Raw genomic sequence first — 20,570 nt, 5'->3', positions numbered from 1 at the left:
TAGAACAACCCTTCATGTCAATCCTGTATGTATGATACCTGCTTCCACATTACCACAGAATATAAGGCTGAGCAAATACTCCAGACATTGTTTAAGGTGGGAACTTCCAATGGCACACCTATAAATTGGGAGATTGAAGCACGTCTTGTATTTATCCCATGATGAGTCTTATTCCCCATAAATCAGATACCAGGGCTGGGGTGAATTCCATTTAAATTCCAGTCAATTTAGAAAGTAAACCAAATTCCAATTCCAAATTGTCCTCATTGAAAAGCATTTAAGACAATTAGAATTTCAGTATACTTCCTGAATTGACACGGAATTGACTCCAACTCTGTTAGATACTATTTGAACCACTTGCCATCATGCTACCTGACTGTTCCCAGGGATCACCCACAGCGGAGTTGGATTTAACCTGTCTAAATGCTGAAACATCACTGAACTTTGAATTCAAGGGCAGGCCTGATGACATCATATCATTACAGTTGGTTGAAGTTAAAAACAAGGCATTTGAGAGGCTCTACATTCTTCACAAAAACCTTTAATACTATGCAGACTTAGTTATACTGTATTCATTACATTTGACAGTCAGTGACACACTTAAATCATAACTCACCCAAATGTTTTAGTTTGAAGATTAATGAGGAACTGCATCATTGATTAACTACAATGTGAGGGCAGTTACTGTGGGTGTGTTCGTAAATTCACTCTGGAGTGCCAGAGTACGCTCTGGGCGTTCATAAATTCAGAGCGTTTCGCTCTCGGAGCATTCAGAGTGCACACTGGACGCTCTGGCTGAGGAGTTGGGATGATCCGAGCGTTCTGACCTCACAATGGCAAGCATCCAAGCTAACTGGCTATCTTGCTAGCTACTTCCAGACAAAATGAGAGAACACCTCACTGACCATTTTACTCGCCTTAGCAGAACTGGTCAGGCTGTTTTCATGTTATCCAGAGTGTTGGTGACTAACTGTACTGCTGGCAACAATTTAATAATGTTCTTTGCCAACATTTACTGACACCGTTCATATTCTGCGTGTGTTGCGCGTTCAGAAATCCATCAGTTATTCTGCGCTCCGGCACACTCAGACGAGAGTGCTCTGAAATCGGAGTAGATTGCCAGAGTGAATTTACAAACGCACCCTGTGTAACAGCTACAGGACATGATAACAACAGCCTATGGTTTTAGATCTGCAAGCAACAATATGAATCAGTTACGGATCAATCAAGATTATATAGTAAACTATTGTAGTTAACGCATTTTAAAAGCATGATTTACAGAAGGTCAAAAACTGAATGCATCTGTGATACTGTGGGGCAAAGTTTTCCAGTTGAGCCCAATAGGTGAGAGATGTGTTTCAGTTAAATTAGTATTCACTCAGTAGTGGGGTGGTGTTATGGATTTCAAGCCGCTGCAATGGAGGCATCGTCTGCTTGTCGGCCCTGGGGCTGAAATATGTAAAATAAAATAAGTATCAGGATACTTCACTGATTTTGCACTACTTAAGAGTCTACGCAAACAGTAATATGTGTACACTTCACTGGTTGATGGAAGGTGAATTTAGAGTTTAAGTTAGTTAATTTTACAACTGTATTCTTTGTACACTACCGTTCAAAAGTTTGGGGTCACTTAGAAATGTCCTTGTTTTCGAAAGAAAAGCATTTTTTTTGTTCATTAAAATAACATCAAATTGATCAGAAATACAGTGTAGACATTGTTAATGTTGTAAATGGCTATTGTAGCTGGAAACGGCTGATTTTTAATGGAATATCTACATAGGCGTACAGAGGCCCATTATCAGCAACCATCAGTCCTGTGTTCCAATGGCACGCTGTGTTTGCTAATCCAAGTTTATCATTTTAAAAAGGCTAATTGATCATTAGAAAACCCTTTTGCAATGATGTTAGCACAGCTGAAAACTGTTGTGCTGATTAAAGAAGCAATAAAACTGGCCTTCTTGAGACTAGTTGAGTATCTGGAGCATCAGCAATTGTGGGTTTGATTACAGGCTCAAAATGTCTAGAAACAAATAACTTTCTACTGAAACTCGTCAGTCTATTCTTGTTCTGAGAAATGAAGGCTATTCCATGCGAGAAATTGCCAAGAAACTGAAGATCTCGTACAACGCTGTGTACTACTCCCTTCACAGAACAGTGCAAACTGGCTCTAACCAGAATAGAAAGAGGAGTGGGAGGCCCCGGTGCACAACTGAGCAAGAGGACAAATACATTAGTGTCTAGTTTGAGAAACAGACGCCTCACAGGTCCTCAACTGGCAGCTTAATTAAATAGTACCTGCAAAACACCAGTCTCAACGTCAACAGTGAAGAGGCGACTCCGGGATGCCTCTTCACTGTTGACACTAATGTATTTGTCCTCTTGCTCAGTTGTGCACCGGGGCCTCCCACTCCTCTTTATATTCTGGTTAGAGACAGTTTGTGCTGTTCTGTGAAGGGAGTAGTGCACAGCGTTGTACGAGATCTTCAGTTTCTTGGGAATTTCTCGCATGGAATTTTACATTTACATTTTTAGTCATTTAGCAGACGCTCTTATCCAGAGCGACTTACAGTTAGTGATACATTATTATTTTTTTATACTGGCCCCCCGTGGGAATCGAACCCACAACCCTGGCGTTGCAAACGCCATGCTCTATCAACTGAGCTACATCCCTGCCGGCAATTCCCTCCCCTACCCTGGACGACGCTGGGCCAATTGTGCGCCGCCCATGAGTCTCCCGGTCGCGGCCGGCTGCGACAGAGCCTGGATTCGAACCAGGATCTCTAGTGGCACAGTTAGCACTGCGATGCAGTGCCTTAGACCACTGCGCCACTCAGGAGATAGATAGCAGATGGAATAGCCTTCATTTCTCAGAACGAGAATAGACTGACGAGTTTCAGAAGAAAGTTCTTTGTTTCTGGCCACTTGGATTAGTAAACACAGGACTGATGGTTGCTGATAATGGGCCTCTGTACGCCTATGTAGATATTCCATTAAAAATCTGCCGTTTCCAGCTACAATAGCCATTTACAACATTAACAATGTTTACACTGTATTTCTGATCAATTTAATGTTATTTTAATGGACAAAAAAATTGCATTTTCTTTCAAAAACAAGGACATTTCTAAGTGACCCCAAACTTTTGAACGGTAGTGTAAATATGAATCAATATTACTGTCAGTTAACAGTGCTGCAGCTAACACTGAGATGGATCTACAGAGTATGCCATGTAGTCAGGCAGAGGCTAGTGGGTGCTAACATAGAATTGGAATGAATAGAGAAGAAGTTGCCTCATTCTATTTCTTTGGGTTGTAAGCTAAGCGTACCTTGACAAAGATGCGTGAGGGGAGGAAGCGTCGGAGCAGCTGTCCGGACACGGCAGGGAAGCGCAGCAGGCTGATGTTGAGCTGGGGAAGGCTCTGGTACCCTGCCATCAGAGGGTAGAAGTTATACAACATCTCCTGCTCCGCTCCAGGCAGGATCCTCAGACGCACCTGGGGAAACACCGTGACACTCAGGACATGTAGGGCAAGAGACTGGAGACCACATGGGTCCTCAAATGGTATGGTCTATTCTAGTCTAATTCTGAATGAAAACCATCATTCTCTACTACATTTGTTGTTAGGCAGCAGTTTAAATTGGAATACAAATAATGGTGGAAACTCCAGCCTCAAAACCAACCAGTGTCAAGTATGGCACTCAGTTAATTTGTACCCTGGGCTTGCATGTTGAACTGACAACAATAAGGAGTCTAGTACATAGAGTTGTCTGCTTGGAACTACTGCACTGTTCTGCACTCAATTCTGCGCTCAAGCTGTATGGAATCTCACAATAGTACTCAAAATTGTAGCAGGCTCGTAGTGGACTCTTTGCTGAGTTGCACAGAAATTGAAAGATCAAATCACGGTTGCAGTGAAAGCCAGTGTGTAACAATGTCTAAGTTTGTGCTACTTTCAAGTTTGTTTGATGTGTTTACCAAGGGGGAGTTGGGGAGGGCATGGAGCAGAAACCCACCTGCTTGAGGCCAGAGAACATGAAGGCATCGCTGGGTTCCACAGACATCTCCACGTCCTGGACCAGCCCCGTCCGGTTCTGGATGTGGTACCTCACTGGCATAGACTCCCGCACCCTTCCAAACGACGGCAGCTCTGTAACCACCAAACACAGGGAACCATTGCTATCTACATCTGAATGGGACAGAACAACTGGAAAACTGACATATCAATTATCTTTAGACTCAACTTTGAAAATAATACATCATTCAGATCAAGATCAACACATGCTGTACCTGCATGAACATATAGAGGAATGGTCTCCACCATCACATGGGGGAGGGTGACAACTGTCGTCACAACAGGTGCATCTGCACAAGAAGATTTCCTGAAATAGCGATGCAAATGCAGTGGGTTAAAGCTTCAGGAAAAGAAAATGTCTTGACTTTGTGAATTTCCCATTGTGCTTGACAAGAGGAAAAATGTCAGAGCAGAGAAGAGGAGAACGGCAGGCTGGAGTCAAGCAGACACACCTCTTCCAGGAGATGAGGTACTGTCCAGACGCCACACTGCTCGTCCCGTTGAGCACAGGGGGACACTGGAGGCTGAAACACTCGCTGGCACATTCACCTGTCTGCAGCATCACTGGTGGAAAACAACAACCAAACCTGAAGGTTAGGCTACAAGGAACTGAGAGGTGTGTTTCTATGCTACAAACGACTTATACACCAACTCTATAGTGGTAAAGCCTACACAATACCACTGTGAAACCACAACGACTGGGTTCATTAGAGTATGTGGTCTTAGATGGTGAGGCTTCCCCTGCAGAGCAATGTCAGAGGGAGATTTAGCGTGCATCCCAAATTCCCTGTATATTGCACTACTTTTGACCAGGGCCCATAGGGCACTTTAGAGGGAATAGGGCCCCAACCATAGAGGCGGTGGTGTCGTACCCTGCTCCACCTGGGACTGGGGCTGGTCCATGGCAGCCATGGTGGGGGCCAGCTGCAGCTGGCTGGTAACCAGGTGTAGAGGCCAGGGGGACGCACTCAGGATGTCCGTCATCAGCAGAAAGGGGATGTCCACATACACCCTATCCAAGTGCTCAAACTGAAACCCAAAATTAGCCATTATCACTGAAGTCGCTACACTGACAAGCTTTGACTTACCAAAACTGAACAAAAAAACTGCACTCAAAACAACATTAAAACTGCACTCAAAACAACATCCAAACAGCACTCAAAACAACATCCAAACGGCACTCAAAACAACATTAAAACTGCACTCAAAACAACATTAAAACTGCACTCAAAACAACATTAAAACTGCACTCAAAACAACATCCAAACGGCACTCAAAACAACATTAAAACTGCACTCAAAACAACATTAAAACTGCACTCAAAACAACATCCAAACGGCACTCAAAACAACATTAAAACTGCATTCAAAACAACATTAAAACTGCATTCAAAACCACATTTGCACAACAATGCCAACAACATCAATAGAGGAAAAAAGTTAACAAACCTTTGTGGATACAAACTTCACAGCAACTTCAAATGGAACAATGGTTTCTATGGTAACGGTTTCATCCTACAAAAAAGAAAACCATGGTCAACAAACAGTTAATTTCATAAATATTTATGGACACAAGTTACAATTACTGAAACTACCAATGAGTGAGGTTTGGGTGCGCAAACTCACTTTGTGACACTTGCAGGTGATGTCTTTGCCCTCCACCTTGGTGCTCAAGGCATAGGCTACATGGAACAGGAAGATTCTGGTGCCAGTGGTGACACAGCGAACATACAGACACTTCTCAACCTGTTCAACAGAGATAGAATGATTAGTACAAATTCCCTATATAGTGCACTACTTTTGACCAGGGCCCATAGGGCACTTTAGAGGGAATAGAGATCTCAGTAAAACAAGACGGGCTGGTTTCCTGGACACAGATTAAGCCTAGTCATGGCCTAAAAAGCTATTTTAATGGAGATTCTCCATTGGCCATGCTTTTTTCATGATGGACAGTAAGGTTGTGCAGGCCTGAGGGTGGGTGGGGAGAGAATGTACCTTTTCTCCCGGCTGGAGGTCTCCAATGGCAATGTCTGGAAGCAGTGCAGGATGGGACTCGTCACACATCTCCAAACCGTTCAGGGTCACATGGGTGGACTGTGTGAGGTTTGCATCCTGACCTTAACAAGGTGGTGGGACAAATAAAGCTTGTGATACCTAACCAATGTATGTCAGTGTTTTCCCCAATGCTGTGCTGTAAGATCCTTGAACTGAGATTTCCCATTCAAGTCCCATTCTAAGAATTCTGTTTCCATGGTTCTATCCTGTGCTGTGTCAAGCAGTTTCGTTGTAATGCTGCCTACCTGGTTTGAGTCCGGCAGTGAGTTTGACGTCTTTGGTCACGGTCTCCTCGTTGGACTGGATGGAGACAGTGATGCGGTACATCTCGTTGTTCAGAGCAGGGGGCTCGTGACTCAGCTGAACTGAGATCTTGGGAATGCGGGAGATTATCCTGAAAAACAAAACACATTGTCAGATTAGGATGACGCACCGTCTGTTACCAACTCAACTATGTTTTGAACTTGTTTGTGTGAAAAAACAAAGGCCGACATTTTCCTCTGACACCTGTGCTGTGAGCTAATTATCTTCGTTTTAACTGGTAAGTTTAACCAGAGACTTAGTAAACAACGCCATACACGCAATGGCAAGGTACAGTATCACAGCTCCTGTTACTTAGAATGTTGCGGTGCGTTATGGAAAGTGTCGCTCTAACTTGTTGTGCAGACAGTGAAGCATTTCATTCTTGGATCTTGTAAATCGGTGACATGACATGGTGACATGACATAGTGTGATTAAACTGAACACTATGGAGTCTCACATGGTGTTGGCCTGGATGGATACGTTGTCCCATTCCACATGCTGCTCTGGGACACGACCCCTGCTCTTAAAGGACCTGGCCGCCAGTAGAGCTTCCTGGGACGAAGCAGCGTCTCCTCCCCCGCCTCGCCAGTTGAGGAAGACGCAGCGGCCATTATCACTGCCCAGCATCAGGTCCACCGCTGTGATCTAACACACACACAAAGTTAAACACAAAGTTACACACAGTGTGCACAAATCCATAAGATAGATCACAGGTCAAATGTGATGCTCTTCATTATGTTAAATCTGTGTGTCTGCTATGCCAGTACAGCATAGTTTAGGACACCCGACTGACACTCATTTTTCCTTACCTCTATCTTCTTCCCCACGTCCTCAGTTTTAGCCACAAACTTGAAGCTGTATATGCGTGTCTTGCCAGGGACCAGGCACATGTTCTCTTGACTGGAGGCCTCTAGGATATCCTGAGACTTACACGGCTCCTCTACCACACACAACTGGTTATACTCCTGAAGAAGGACAGAAAGCCACCAGAGAGCCGTCAAAGAGAGCCGTCAACAGAGAGCCGTCAACAGAGAGCCGTCAGAGAGCCGTCAACAGAGAGCCGTCAACAGAGAGCCGTCAACAGAGAGCCACCAGAGTCGTCAGAGTCACCTGAGAGTCAGCAGAGAGTCGGTATAAAACTGATTGTATCTCAATGGGTGGTATGGGTCAGGGGTGGCTGGGTGGTGAGAGGAGGGAGGGTTGTGAGTACCTGGTTGTACCTGTATGGGTTGTGGTGTGGTGGTAGAGTTATGTAGTGGGTCAGTACCTGGTTGTACCTGTATGGGTTGCGGTGGGGTGGTAGAGTTATGTAGTGGGTCAGTACCTGGTTGTACCTGTATGGGTTGTGGTGGGGTGGTAGAGTTATGTAGTGGGTCAGTACCTGGTTGTACCTGTATGGGTTGCGGTGGGGTGGTAGAGTTATGTAGTGGGTCAGTACCTGGTTGTACCTGTATGGGTTGTGGTGGGGTGGTAGAGTTATGTAGTGGGTCAGTACCTGGTTGTACCTGTATGGGTTGCGGTGGGGTGGTAGAGTTATGTAGTGGGTCAGTACCTGGTTGTACCTGTATGGGTTGTGGTGGGGTGGTAGAGTTATGTAGTGGGTCAGTACCTGGTTGTACCTGTATGGGTTGCGGTGGGGTGGTAGAGTTATGTAGTGGGTCAGTACCTGGTTGTACCTGTATGGGTTGCGGTGGGGTGGTAGAGTTATGTAGTGGGTCAGTACCTGGTTGTACCTGTATGGGTTGCGGTGGGGTGGTAGAGTTATGTAGTGGGTCAGTACCTGGTTGTACCTGTATGGGTTGCGGTGGGGTGGTAGAGTTATGTAGTGGGTCAGTACCTGGTTGTACCTGTATGGGTTGCGGTGGGGTGGTAGAGTTATGTAGTGGGTCAGTACCTGGTTGTACCTGTATGGGTTGCGGTGGGGTGGTAGAGTTATGTAGTGGGTCAGTACCTGGTTGTACCTGTATGGGTTGCGGTGGGGTGGTAGAGTTATGTAGTGGGTCAGTACCTGGTTGCTGAGGCTGACACATAGCTTAGAGAAGCGGACAGGGTGAGGGCAGTCAGCCCTCAGGTAGACATGCAGCTGGACCGGGTCATCCACGTGGAAACTAGGGGACAGGAACTTGGCCTTGCACTGGACTGGAAAGACACATTTATGGGGCAGATTGATGGTATATGTTAGGTGGACTGTTCACAGAATTTCTCTTGTATCGTTTAAGATCTTGATGCATCATTGACTGATCTCGGTAGGTATACTGTAGAGGTGTACTGTATAGGTGTACTGTAGAGGTATACTGTAGAGGTATACTGTAGAGGTATACTGTAGAGGTATACTAACCAAAGGGCACGTAGTCCTGCACCTCGATGGTGAACACGTTGCTGCCAGCCAGAGACATGCGGTCACTCCACAGGGCCTGGGCAGCCTTGGCTGAGGCCTGGTCACAATCTGGCTCTGCTTCTGGGACCTCGTTCTATGAACACAGACACAGGCTCAGCTTTAACATCCACAGAACAGGGGCTAAACAGTCACATGAACATGGGGTGATGTGACAGGTGCCATTTCCTCAACTCACCATCAGGACCTTGATGAGATTCTTCTCAATCCTGGATTTCTGCTCCTCCCGTAGAGTAGAAGCTGGAGGAATAGAAAAATGGGAACTTATGGAAAAATGTAAATGAATATGGACTTCTGCTGCTCTTGATAAGGTGATGGCCAGGCTCTAAACAAACTGAACATTGAAAATAGGCAACATACTAAACTGACTAAATCAGTAGCCCAGAAAATGTAATCTGGGGAGAGCTGGGTGCAGTTGAAGAGTGTCCTGTACTACACAATACTGTCCTACTGTACTACACAATACTGTCCTATACTCCCGAGTGGCGCAGCGGTCTAAGGCACTGCATGCATCTCAGTGCTTGAGGTGTCACTACAGACCCCCTGGTTCGATTCCAGGCTGTATCACAACCGGCCGTGATTGGGAGTCCCATAGGGCGGCGCAGCATCCGGATTTGGCCGGTGTAGGCCGTCATTGTAAATAAGAATTTGTTCTTAACTGACTTGCCTAGTTAAATAAAGGTAAAATAAAAAATACTATACTGTCCTGTCATATACAATACTGTCCTGTACTATACAATACTGTCCTGTACTATACTGTCCTATACCGTAGTGTACCTCGTCCGACCAGCTCCATGGAGTAGGTGATGTAGTCCTTGACGTGGGCCATCAGGTAGGAGCACCGTAGCGCTGTGCTCAGGATGGAGGTGAGCAGGCTCCACCAGCGCTCTGTACGGTAGTCACACATCACATAGTCCAGCAGTCTGCACATAGACACACAGACCAACATAGCTAGGTAAGTTTCACAATGATTCACTTATCTAAAACGTTTAATTATTCAATCTAATCACATGTATAATATTGCAGCTTTGACTGCCAATATAAAAGAGAGTTATGGCATAATTACTGGAATGCATGGCAAACAACGACTTCAATAAATTGTCAGCAACCATGAAGGGGCAAATTATGTTCTTTCAGGACTTATGACAATAAGAAATTGTCTAGTCATAGTGGCTGCATTGCAATGAAGAACGCGCATCTGCAGATTACCGCTGTATTTCTTAACACGCTACTAAACAGGAGATTACACGGAGCTCCAAACTAAAATAACCATGGTTGCAACGGAAAAAGAACAGCAGATTTAATTAGCAGACCAGTTGATCTGCCGTTGTTACGGTGTCAAGTTGGCTTGATACTATACAGCAGAAATGGTAATTGTCTGCGTTCACTACTCCCAACCCAATGAAGTAACATCCTATCAGGAACAATGACATTGAAATATGAAATGAGAAATGGAAGAATGACATATTAAAACGGAAATAAAATGACTTGACTGGAAATGTGACTTTTTCCACATTTTGTTACGTTACAGCCTTATTCTAAAATGGATTAAATCGTTTTTCCCCTCAATCTACACACAATACCCCATAATGACAAATCAAAAACACAGAAATATCAAATTTACATAAGTATTCAGACCCTTTACTCAGTACTTTGTTGAAGCACATTTGGCAGCGATTACAGCCTTGAGTCTTCTTGGGTATAACGCTACAAGCTTGGCACACCTGTATTTGGGGAGTTTCTCCCATTCTTCTCTGCAGATCCTCTCAAGCTCTGTCAGGTTGGATGGGAAGCGTCACGGCACAGCTATTTTCAGGTCTCTCCAGAGATGTTAGATCGGGTTCAAGTCCAGGTTCTGGCTGGGCCACTCAAGGACATTCAGAGACTTGTCCCGAAGCCACTCCTGCGTTGTCTTGGCTGTGTGCTTAAGGTCGTTGTCCTGTTGGAAGGTGAACCTTCGCCCCAGTCTGAGGTCCTGAGTGCTCTGGAGCAGGTTTTCATCAAGGATCTCTCTGTACTTTGCTCTGTTCATCTTTCCCTCGATCCTGACTAGTCTCCCAGTCCCTGCCACTGAAAAACATCCCCACAGCATGATGCTGCCACCACCATGCTTCACCGTAGGGATGGTGCCAGGTTTCCTCCAGACGTGACGCTTGGCATTCAGGCCAAAGAGCTCAATCTTGGTTTCATCAGACCAGAGAATCTTGTTTCTCATGGTCTGAGAGTCTCCAAGCGGGCTGTCATGTGCCTTTTACTGAGGAGTGGCTTCTGTCTGGCCACTCTACTATAAAAGGCCTGATTGGTGGAGTGCTGCAGAGATGGTTGTCCTTCTGGAAGGTTCTCCCATCCTCCACAGAGGATTCTTGGTCACCTCCCTGACCAAGGCCCTTTGCCCCCGATTGCTCAGTTTGGTCGGGCAGCCAGCTCTAGGAAGAGTCTTGGTGGTTCCAAGGCCATTGTGTTCTTGGGGACCTTCAATGCTGCAGAATTTTTTTGTTACCCTTCCCCAGATCTGTGCCTCGACACAATGCTTTCTCGGAGCGCTACGGACAATTCCGTGGCTTGGTTTTTGCTCTGACATGCACTGTCAACTGTGGGACCTTATATAGACAGGTGTGTGCCTGTCTAAATAATTTCCAATCAATTGAATTTACCACAAATGGACTCCAATCAAGTTGTAGAAACATCTCAAGGGTGATCAATGGAAACAGGATGCACCTGAGCTCAATTTCGAGTCTCATAGGAAAGGGTCTGAATACTTATGTAAATAAGGTATTTCTGTTTTGTATTTTTTTAAAATAAATTTGTTACAATTTCTAAAAACCTGTTTTAGCGTTGTCATTAAGTGGTAGTGTGTGTAGATCGATGAGGAAAAAGTTTTATTTAATCAATTTTAGAAGGCTGTAACGTAAAATAATGTGGATAAAGGGAAGGGGTCTGAATACTTTCCGAATGCACTGTGTACATCGAGGCTACTATTCTGCGAAAATAAACTTAATGAATAACCATATTGCAAATGAAAGTGGTATAGATTGCAACAACATGTGATAGACAATTTAAATATCATTAAAAAACAAAAAGAACCTTACACCTGTTTCTTTGGTTAAAATAACAACTTCCAAATAATACGACGTTAGTCTACTCTCCCTACCACATTTCTTTCCAATTCAGACATAGTTTCTTCAATAAAGTACAATATGCCAGAGTAGGCTTACTGGCGTAATTACTGTAGTCCTGTAGGAACATATAAAGGTTCACTATTAAGTGTTACCACGTTGTTCTACAAATAAATAAATAATCTCTGCCATCCACACAACATAGGAAATGTTACTCTTCACTACCAGCCTAACCATGAACAAGCTCATCACGCACAGACAATCACGTAGAGACAATCACTTAGAGACAATCACATAGACAAATCTGTATACTATTTTTATGTTTTTTTAAGCGATTATATATATATATATATTTTTTTACAATTATAATATAATTTGTGCAACTTTAAATAACTTTATTAGAATACAATCATATGATAAAAATAACACAATCATAATTTAGTTTCAAATGTCAAATGTGTAGCCTACAGTTCAGGAATACTTTCTTCCCCTCTTGATAAGAAATGGCCACCGGCTATATTATTAAGACAAGTAAAATCATTAATGTATACATAAATTGGAAGCAAAAAATGTATCCTACACCATGATTTTTCCATTCTTAAAATGTGTAGGGTAGGCTACATTGCCATAGTAGATTTGCCGTGGTAAACAAGGAAAATAAATAATTTATATCAGTTATACAGAATGATTGTCAAATTGATAAATCGCCCTTAGTCTCCTCAAATTGCAGGATTAAATTGTTCCGATGATAATGATTTTAGCGCGTATTTCTGGTTTAACGAGAGATCAGCTGCCGATAATGTAGTGGCCATCAATGGTTGCAATTGGTCCAGTAATTTTCTAGAAGTCAGGCATGCGCCCAATGACAGTGGGGATTTGTTATTATACTCTAATTGACTTAGTAACACATTTGACTTTTGGCCCACTGTGTCTGCTGAGTAAGGCTTACTTTAGTGCTTTGGTGTAGTCCTTGGCATGGTTGTACTCCTCTCCCATCTGCACCACTGGAGACAGACAGACAATCAACTTTGATAAGTACATGTAGACGTACACAAAAGTGATGCTTATGGTAACAATATGCTCCAAATGCACTGTCCCCCTTCAGCCCAGGGCAGAACTCACTCAGGTGGCTCTTCATCCGAGGACACTTGTATTTCTTGAACTGAGCTACAGCGTTGCTGAGCAGAGCAATGATCAGCTCCTGAAATACAGCAAACAGAACATTTAGAGACTCTCTCCCACACACACACACACACTCACAGACAGACAGACAGACACACACACACACTCTTTGCTTGGAAAAGGCATCTGGAATAGGGATAGTGTGGTGTTCAAGACCACCTAAAGCGAGACCGATTCAACAAGTCAAGACCGGAGGGGGTACAGAAACAAGACTGGAGGGTCATAACGGAGGGGCTGAGAAAAAGGGGCTAACCAGAGGGGGCTGTCAGGGCTAGACAGAGTCAAGACCAAGACAGGAGGGGTGGCTAGACAGAGTCAAGACCAAGACAGGAGGGGTGGCTAGACAGAGTCAAGACCAAGACAGGAGGGGCGAGACCGAGTCGAGTTTTTACTCCACTGGTCTCTGAAAGCAATTACGGGTCCTCGTTGTCCGAGACTGAGTCAAGACAGAGTAAAAGTATCCGACACCAAGATAAGACCGAATCATTCAATATGTGGTCTCAAGACAGAGTACTACAGCACTGAATAAGGATAATATGATTGGCTGGTAAGAGAGATCTTATCATAATGGCATATGGGTAAGTCATTCAGGGCTAGTGAAGTATTAAGCTATAGATCAAATACATGTATGGAACTTCGCATCAATCTGAGGAAGCAGCAGCAAATTGCTTAGAGTAGCTTTTGGCATAATAAACCAAGTTAAACCAAGAATCAGTATTTTGCTTGGCTTAATAATCCTATGATAATTTCTTAATTTCCTCCTTTTTCAACCATGCCATAAGAATTGAAGAAAACTTTGGTGCGGTTCTCATGGTATTCTTCCTAAAAGTGAATCATATTACCAGATACTGCCCTACATCACTAGTGAAGCGTGCCACAAGACTGAACCTTCTGTTTACTGTATAGAAACTGGCCCTGCAAATGAATGTCCACTGAACAAAACATGTTTCAGACCTGGCAATATGGTAACGCTGTTAATATATATTTATTCCTCACTGTTCATGGAGCAAACCAGTCATTTCAGTTCTTAATGATGCAGTATCATCCAAATCACATCCAAATCCAGAATTCACTTTTGTGCTGCTTAGTGGTTTTATTCATTGTCATACACCATAAAACTTAACCTCCTTTGACATGGGAACCTGGCATGGCCTTCTTCCACAAAAGTCAGTGTATTTACCATGAGGGTTAGAACTTTCTATCGTTAACCTACTGTAGGTCTACACTCATGTACCGTGCAAGCCCTACGCTGTGTAGCAATGTGTAGCCTTCAGGCACTGAGAGAGGCTTCAGTTTGTAGAACATGAGAATGGCTGTGCCGTGCTGAGTGAATGAGTGAATGAGTGATTGAGTGAATGTGGACTAACGGAGTGGGGAACATCCTTCTCCTTCATTTGCAGTGCCAGGATCCCTCCTTTCTCCTTCTCCATGTGTGGGGGATCAATACCTGCAAATACAACAGAAGACATATTTCAATAAATATTTAGAAACTGAGAGACTGATCAGGAGAGCATTCTTGGTTTCAACGCCTGAACATCATATCTGTACACACAAGTCTAAACACATAAAAGCTACTTTTAGTGCTGAAAGATCAGTGTTGAGGTGGGCATACTCACTCTGGTGGCCTTGCCTCCAGGCTCTCTGCCCATAGAAGTCCAGAGCTCCGCTGGATGTCTCTAGGTGGTCTGGGGAGGGGGAACTCACACTGGCCTGTGGAGGGGGAACACAACATGTGATAACTGTCATGGTGGGGATACCATGAGGGGGCATAGAGGCTTTCTGACACTATTGTAATGCTGTGTGTAAGCTAGAATGATTGCACTGCATGAAGAATCTACGATGCAGACATCAACAAAAATATTAGCCCATATCAATACCATACATTACAAATGATATACTCATATGTTGAGATTCCATCTGAGATTTCCCCCAGTGTTTTACCCAAAAGGCTCAGACTTTTCTGTTTCCATCTACGTGGGCTAGCACCCGTGTCTCACTGGGCCATGGCTCCGGAGGACCTACTCTCACTTGGGGACAAAGCCAGGCCACTGGTACTTTCAGCTGTCATTTACATAACAATGGCTAACTGTGAACTATAACATCTTCTCACAAAACTACTGTCTTGATGATGCAGAGGTTCTGCTCACCCTAAGTCTTTAGTGTCACACTCCTGATGGACACACAATTACACATTAACATAAAACCCTTGCGGCACACCGGTGTGGTGGAAGTGCAGCAATAGTGTTTCTATATACATATATTGTTCCCCTCTTAAGCTTCTGCAGTCTTGTGAAAGACAGCTGTCTCAGTCACACATGCATTGCCGTACCTCATGGGCACACAGGTGAGTTGCTTGCTGCTTTCGTTCCTGGGCATAGTATGCAGCCTGCTGGTAGTAGAAGCCAGGGTTCTGAGTCTGGATGGCCGTCAGACCCAGCTTGATCGCCTCATCAAACAGGTCACCAAAAGACTGGAACCTGGGAGTGAGGAAATGGGTGGAGATGTGTTATTACCAAGGATGGCTTCAGGGAAGAAAGGTAGGGAAGGGGGTATTGACTTCTTACTGCTTGGACATCCAGGCTGTGTGCTCAAATGCCAGCTCTGCACTGCCAATCTTCTTCTTGCACAGATCAATATGCTTCCTGAACTGAGCAATGGCATCCAAAGGTGTGTTGTGTTGGAAGCATAGTCGACAGATCTGAAAACAGAAAAGAGGTTCTGTTACACATGTAACCCAACAGGGTATACAGCAAAGTCTATATGTTGGGAGCACAATGTCTGCATTACAGTTCAAAATGATCTAAAAGCACCTTGTAGTTTATGAATCCAGCCATGGCCTTTATCTCCAGCATGTTGGTCTCGTGGGTTCTCAGCTCATGTACAAGGCTGTAGGCAGTCCTGTAGTACCTGCATCACAGACAGTACTAATGATGTGACAAGACAGACGGTACTAATGATGTGACAAGACAGACGGTACTAATGATGTGACAAGACAGACGGTACCAATGATGTGACAAGACAGACGGTACCAATGATGTGACAAGACAGACGGTACCAATGATGTGACAAGACAGACGGTACCAATGATGAGACAAGACAGACGGTACTACTGATGTGACAAGACAGACGGTACTACTGATGTGACAAGACAGACAGTACTACTGATGTGACAAGACAGACAAAACTAATGATGTGACAAGACAGACAGTACTAATGATGTGACAAGACAGACAGTACTACTGATGTGACAAGACAGACAGTACTACTGATGTGACAAGACAGTACTAGAGCTGCGTCGTAAGACTGATCATATGCACGACACGAGCCAGTTGAGCTGGGTTGGACTTACTTTAGTGAATTCTGTGTGTCTTGCTTGAGCTCACTGAAGAATGCAATCTTAAACTGGTGTCTCACAAACAGCAACTGCAACAACAACAACATGCACCGGTTGATGACACTGCCGTGAAATAACCAGCATTAGCTTAGCTGCAAATTAAGTCATTAAAATAATAATTACATGGAGAGACTTGGAGGAGTTAGCGATTAACATAGTGGTGGTGGAGATCATAGGGAACCAGGAAAACATACACAATATGTCTGTCATGTCTCACCTGATGGGTTGTTTTGTTGAGGAACTCTTTGTGGGATTTGACCCTCCTAATCTCTGTGTAGTAGTAGGTCTGTGCATGCTCATAGAACGCATTTTCCAGCCTGCAGTGGCATCCAACCAATAAGTACATAACACATACTTGGGAGGCTTTGTGATAAGGCAAACATACATGTAATGTAAATATATTAGGAGATGATGGTGTCAACACGGCTATCAGTCATTTGGCTCAGGGCATTTGAGCTGATCTCGGCTCCCACCAAGGTTAAGACTTACCTGATGATGTAGCCCACCAGGTGATCAGTGTGAGGGAGGACGAAGAGAGACTTCCCAGACAGGTCACAGGCATTGCACAGGGAAGCAGCCCTCTCTGAAGCCACCAGGTCCTCACCTAGGCACAGACGGCAGCAGCACAAATTCAGTCAGAGTCAAAGTATGCAGCCTAAACATACATTGCGTGACACAATACAATCCCTACAGTCCTGACATGGTTGTCAGTCGTACAGATGTAATATTGTGGCTATGTTGATCATAAAACCTAACACTACAATCAACATCTATTCTCTGTAGAACTGTAGATGAAATTACCTGGAGGAAGAGGGGTTTTCTTCTGAATTAAGACAACTGCAACCTTGGTGTTTCTTCCTTGAAGGCTTGTTCTGTGAATGACATGACATATTCATGATATACATTGCTTCAACTCAACAAACCACCACTATACAGTTGAAGTCGGAAGTTTACATACACTTGGGTTGGAGTCATTAAAACTCGTTTTTCAACCACTCCACAAATTTCTTGTTAACAAACTATCGTTTTGGCAAGTCGGTTAGGACATCTACTTTGTGCATGACACAAGTAATTTTTCCAACAATTGTTTACAGACAGATTATTTCATTTATAATTCACTGTATCACAATTCCAGTGGGTCAGAAGTTACATACACTAAGTTGACTGTGCCTTTAAAGAGCTTGGAAAATTCCAGAAAATGATGTCATGGCTTTAGAAGCTTCTGATAGGCTAATTGACATCATTTGAGTCAATTGGAGGTGTACTTGTGGATGTATTTCAAGGCCTACCTTCAAACTCAGTGCCTCTTTGCTTGACATCATAGGAAAATCAAAAGAAATCAGCCAAGACCTCAGGGGAAAAAAAAATAAAAAATAAAATAATAATAATAAATAAATTTGTTGACCTCCACAAGTCTGGTTCATCCTTGGGAGCAATTTCCAAATGCCTGAAGGTACCACGTTCATCGGTACAAACAATAGTATGCAAGTATAAACCCCATGGGACCACGCAGCCGTCATACCGCTCAGGAAGGAGACGCGTTCTGTCTCCTAGAGATGAACGTACTTTGGTGCAAAAAGTGCAAATAAATCCCAGAACAACAGCAAAGGACCTTGTGAAGATTCTGGAGGAAACAGGTACAAATGTATCTATATCCACAGTAAAACTAGTCCTATATCGACATAACCTGAAAGGCCACTCAGCAAGGAAGAAGCCACTGCTCCAAAACCGCCATAAAAAAGCCAGACTACGGTTTGCAACTGCGCATGGGGACAAAGATTGTACTTTTTGGAGAAAAGTCCTCTGATCTGATTAAACAAAAATATAACTGTTTGGCCATAATGACCATCATTATGTTTGGAGGAAAAAGGGGAAGGCTTGCAAGCCGAAGAACACCATTCCAACCGTGAAGCACGGGGGTGGCCGCATCATGCTGTGGGGGTGCTTTGCTGCAGGAGGGACTGGTGCACTTCACAAAATAGATGGCATCATGAGGAAGGAAAATTATGTGGATATATTGAAGCAACATCTCAAGACATCAGTCAGGAAGTTAAAGCTTGGTCGCAAATGGCTCTTCCAAATGGACAATGACCCCAAGCATACTTCCAAAGTTGTGGCAAAATGGCTTAAGGACAACAAAGTCAAGGTATTGGAGTGGCCATCACAAAGCCCTGACCTCAATCCTATAGACAATTTGTGGGCAGAACTGAAAAAGCGTGTGCGAGCAAGGAGGCCTACAAACCTGACTCAGTTACACCAGCTCTGTCAGGAGGAATGGGCCAAATTCACCCAACTTACTGTGGGAAGCTTGTGGAAGGCTACCTGAAACGTTTGACCCAAGTTAAACAATTTAAAGGCAATGCTACCAAATACTAATTGAGTGTTTGTAAACTTCTGACCCACAGGGAATGTGATGAAAGAAATAAAAGCTGAAATAATTCACTCTCTATTTTTATTCTGACATTTCACATTCTTAAAATAAAGTGGTGATCCTAACTGACCTAAGACCAGGGAATTTTTACTAGGATTAAATGTCAGGAATTGTGAAACTGTTTAAATGTATTTGGCTAAGGTGTATGTAAACTTCCGAGTTCAACTGTAGATCTTCATGTACGACCAGTGGCAGAGGAGTTGTACTACAGTACCTGACAATCTCTACTTTAGTGGCACACTCTGACTGCTTCTCCTTCCAGACTGCATCATCCCAGTCCAGCTCATAGAACAGTACCAGCAAGGCAGGCACCAGGTTCAGGTGCTTGTTCATCCATCCTGTCTTCAAGATCCCTTTGGGGATGTACCACTCATAGGAGGTTCTCTGAGAAAACAAAAACAGGGTCGTATTCACTTATAGGCATGACACATACAGGTTGAAACGGGGAGGTAGCCTCGTCTACTATCTGAACGCTTGTTTCTGTTGTTTTCCGTTGCACACCGTTTTGCTACCGTTGTGCTTTAGTGCCTACGACCCAAATGTTTGTGTATGAGAACAAATTATGTACCGTACGTGGGTAAACAGGGCAACCTCATCAAGCAGCACTTACTTTGGTCCTACACTTTGGGTATTCATGGTCTCCTGGAAGGACCTTGAATGAGATGGGCACCCTGTCGGCCCTCCTGTTGGCACAGAAGGCATCCCAGATTGCCCTATGGATGGCGTTGTAAGTTACATCCAGCCCGGTCAGGGCCACAAAGGCCATGGGCCGGCAGCACAGCTCCGGGGGCAGGTCCCATTGGGTCGGACTCATCATGATTTGAGGCTGCTGCAATCTGAACGTGGAGCAGACAACACAAACTGTTTACAACTGTAGATAGCTATGTACGTCTGCAATGACAGGTGCACAACATAGGTTTGTATGAGAAAATAAAAGTGTTTTACTTCAACAAGACATTGTACAACTGGCAGCAACAAGCAGAATTGCGAGTACATTGTGAAAAGAATACTAAAACAGTAAAAACACAATAAACAAAAGACATGTGAGTCATACAACAGGTCACAAGTATTGACAGTTGTTACAGCTGATGACTGCCCTACAAATACAATCACACAGTTGTGATTAATGAGCTTACAATGGCTGTACTATTAGCTAGCTAGCTGGGCATAACAACAATCACCAGAGCCAATTCAGAAAGAAAGAGGCAATCAAATTGGATTGCGTTGGCTCGTGGAAATAGCTGGCTACATTCACGTTGACACATTCATGTTATGATCAATTGTCGACGTGCACACAGTGACAGAAATGGTAGTTTGTAGTAAAGGCGATTAGCAAGCTAGCTACTTACCAAGCCAGCTGACGCTAACTAGCAAGGCAACTCAAGTAAGCTAACTGGCTGAGCGTTTCAGACCAACTGAAAAAAATAAAGTGCTTAGTCTTGGCTTAGCTACATAAGTAACATTTCCCACTATATGTCGAATTCAGAATGTACCCGAGTCAGCAAACAGTAACGTTAGCAAAGCCAACTAGCTAGCTAGTGACTAGTAGCTTCCTGTCTCCTGATGCCTTCTGTTGACATATAACGTTAGCTAGCTAGTGAACACAAACCCAGGCAGAATATTGA

General features: G+C 43.9%; 1 protein-coding gene across 1 annotated transcript; it reads right to left on the bottom strand.

Moving 5' to 3' along the window:
- Positions 1-1,362: 1,362 nt before the first annotated feature.
- trappc11 (trafficking protein particle complex subunit 11) lies at positions 1,363-20,529 on the bottom strand. The gene is made up of 30 exons (XM_045226372.1): positions 20,295-20,529; positions 19,556-19,781; positions 19,160-19,329; positions 17,316-17,386; positions 17,004-17,118; positions 16,732-16,831; positions 16,470-16,543; positions 15,931-16,027; positions 15,685-15,818; positions 15,450-15,597; positions 14,737-14,830; positions 14,488-14,567; positions 13,061-13,139; positions 12,888-12,942; positions 9,600-9,745; positions 9,001-9,062; positions 8,766-8,898; positions 8,436-8,566; positions 7,237-7,392; positions 6,885-7,072; positions 6,370-6,518; positions 6,065-6,186; positions 5,696-5,815; positions 5,519-5,584; positions 4,943-5,099; positions 4,523-4,634; positions 4,286-4,377; positions 4,012-4,145; positions 3,324-3,491; positions 1,363-1,449 (listed from the first exon to the last, which is right to left on the bottom strand). Exons 2-30 carry the CDS (start codon positions 19,760-19,762, stop codon positions 1,405-1,407), a joined length of 3,405 nt encoding a protein of 1,134 aa, XP_045082307.1. The 5' UTR covers positions 19,763-19,781; positions 20,295-20,529; the 3' UTR covers positions 1,363-1,404.
- Between the last annotated feature and the right edge of the window lie 41 nt (positions 20,530-20,570).

This window comes from Coregonus clupeaformis, chromosome 2, assembly GCF_020615455.1.
Source record: "Coregonus clupeaformis isolate EN_2021a chromosome 2, ASM2061545v1, whole genome shotgun sequence".
NCBI classification, from domain to species: Eukaryota; Metazoa; Chordata; class Actinopteri; order Salmoniformes; family Salmonidae; genus Coregonus; species Coregonus clupeaformis.
This window is presented reverse-complemented; position numbering and strand designations above follow the sequence as displayed.

Coding starts and splice junctions, on each gene's coding strand:
- trappc11 (XM_045226372.1), bottom strand. CDS start 19,762: ATGATGAGTCCGACCCAATGGGACCTGCCCCCGGAGCTGTGCTGCCGG. Junction 14,568..14,736: donor CTGGAGGCAAGGCCACCAGA/GTGAGTATGCCC, acceptor TTGTATTTGCAG/GTATTGATCCCCCACACATG. Junction 1,450..3,323: donor CCTCACGCATCTTTGTCAAG/GTACGCTTAGCT, acceptor TACATATTTCAG/CCCCAGGGCCGACAAGCAGA.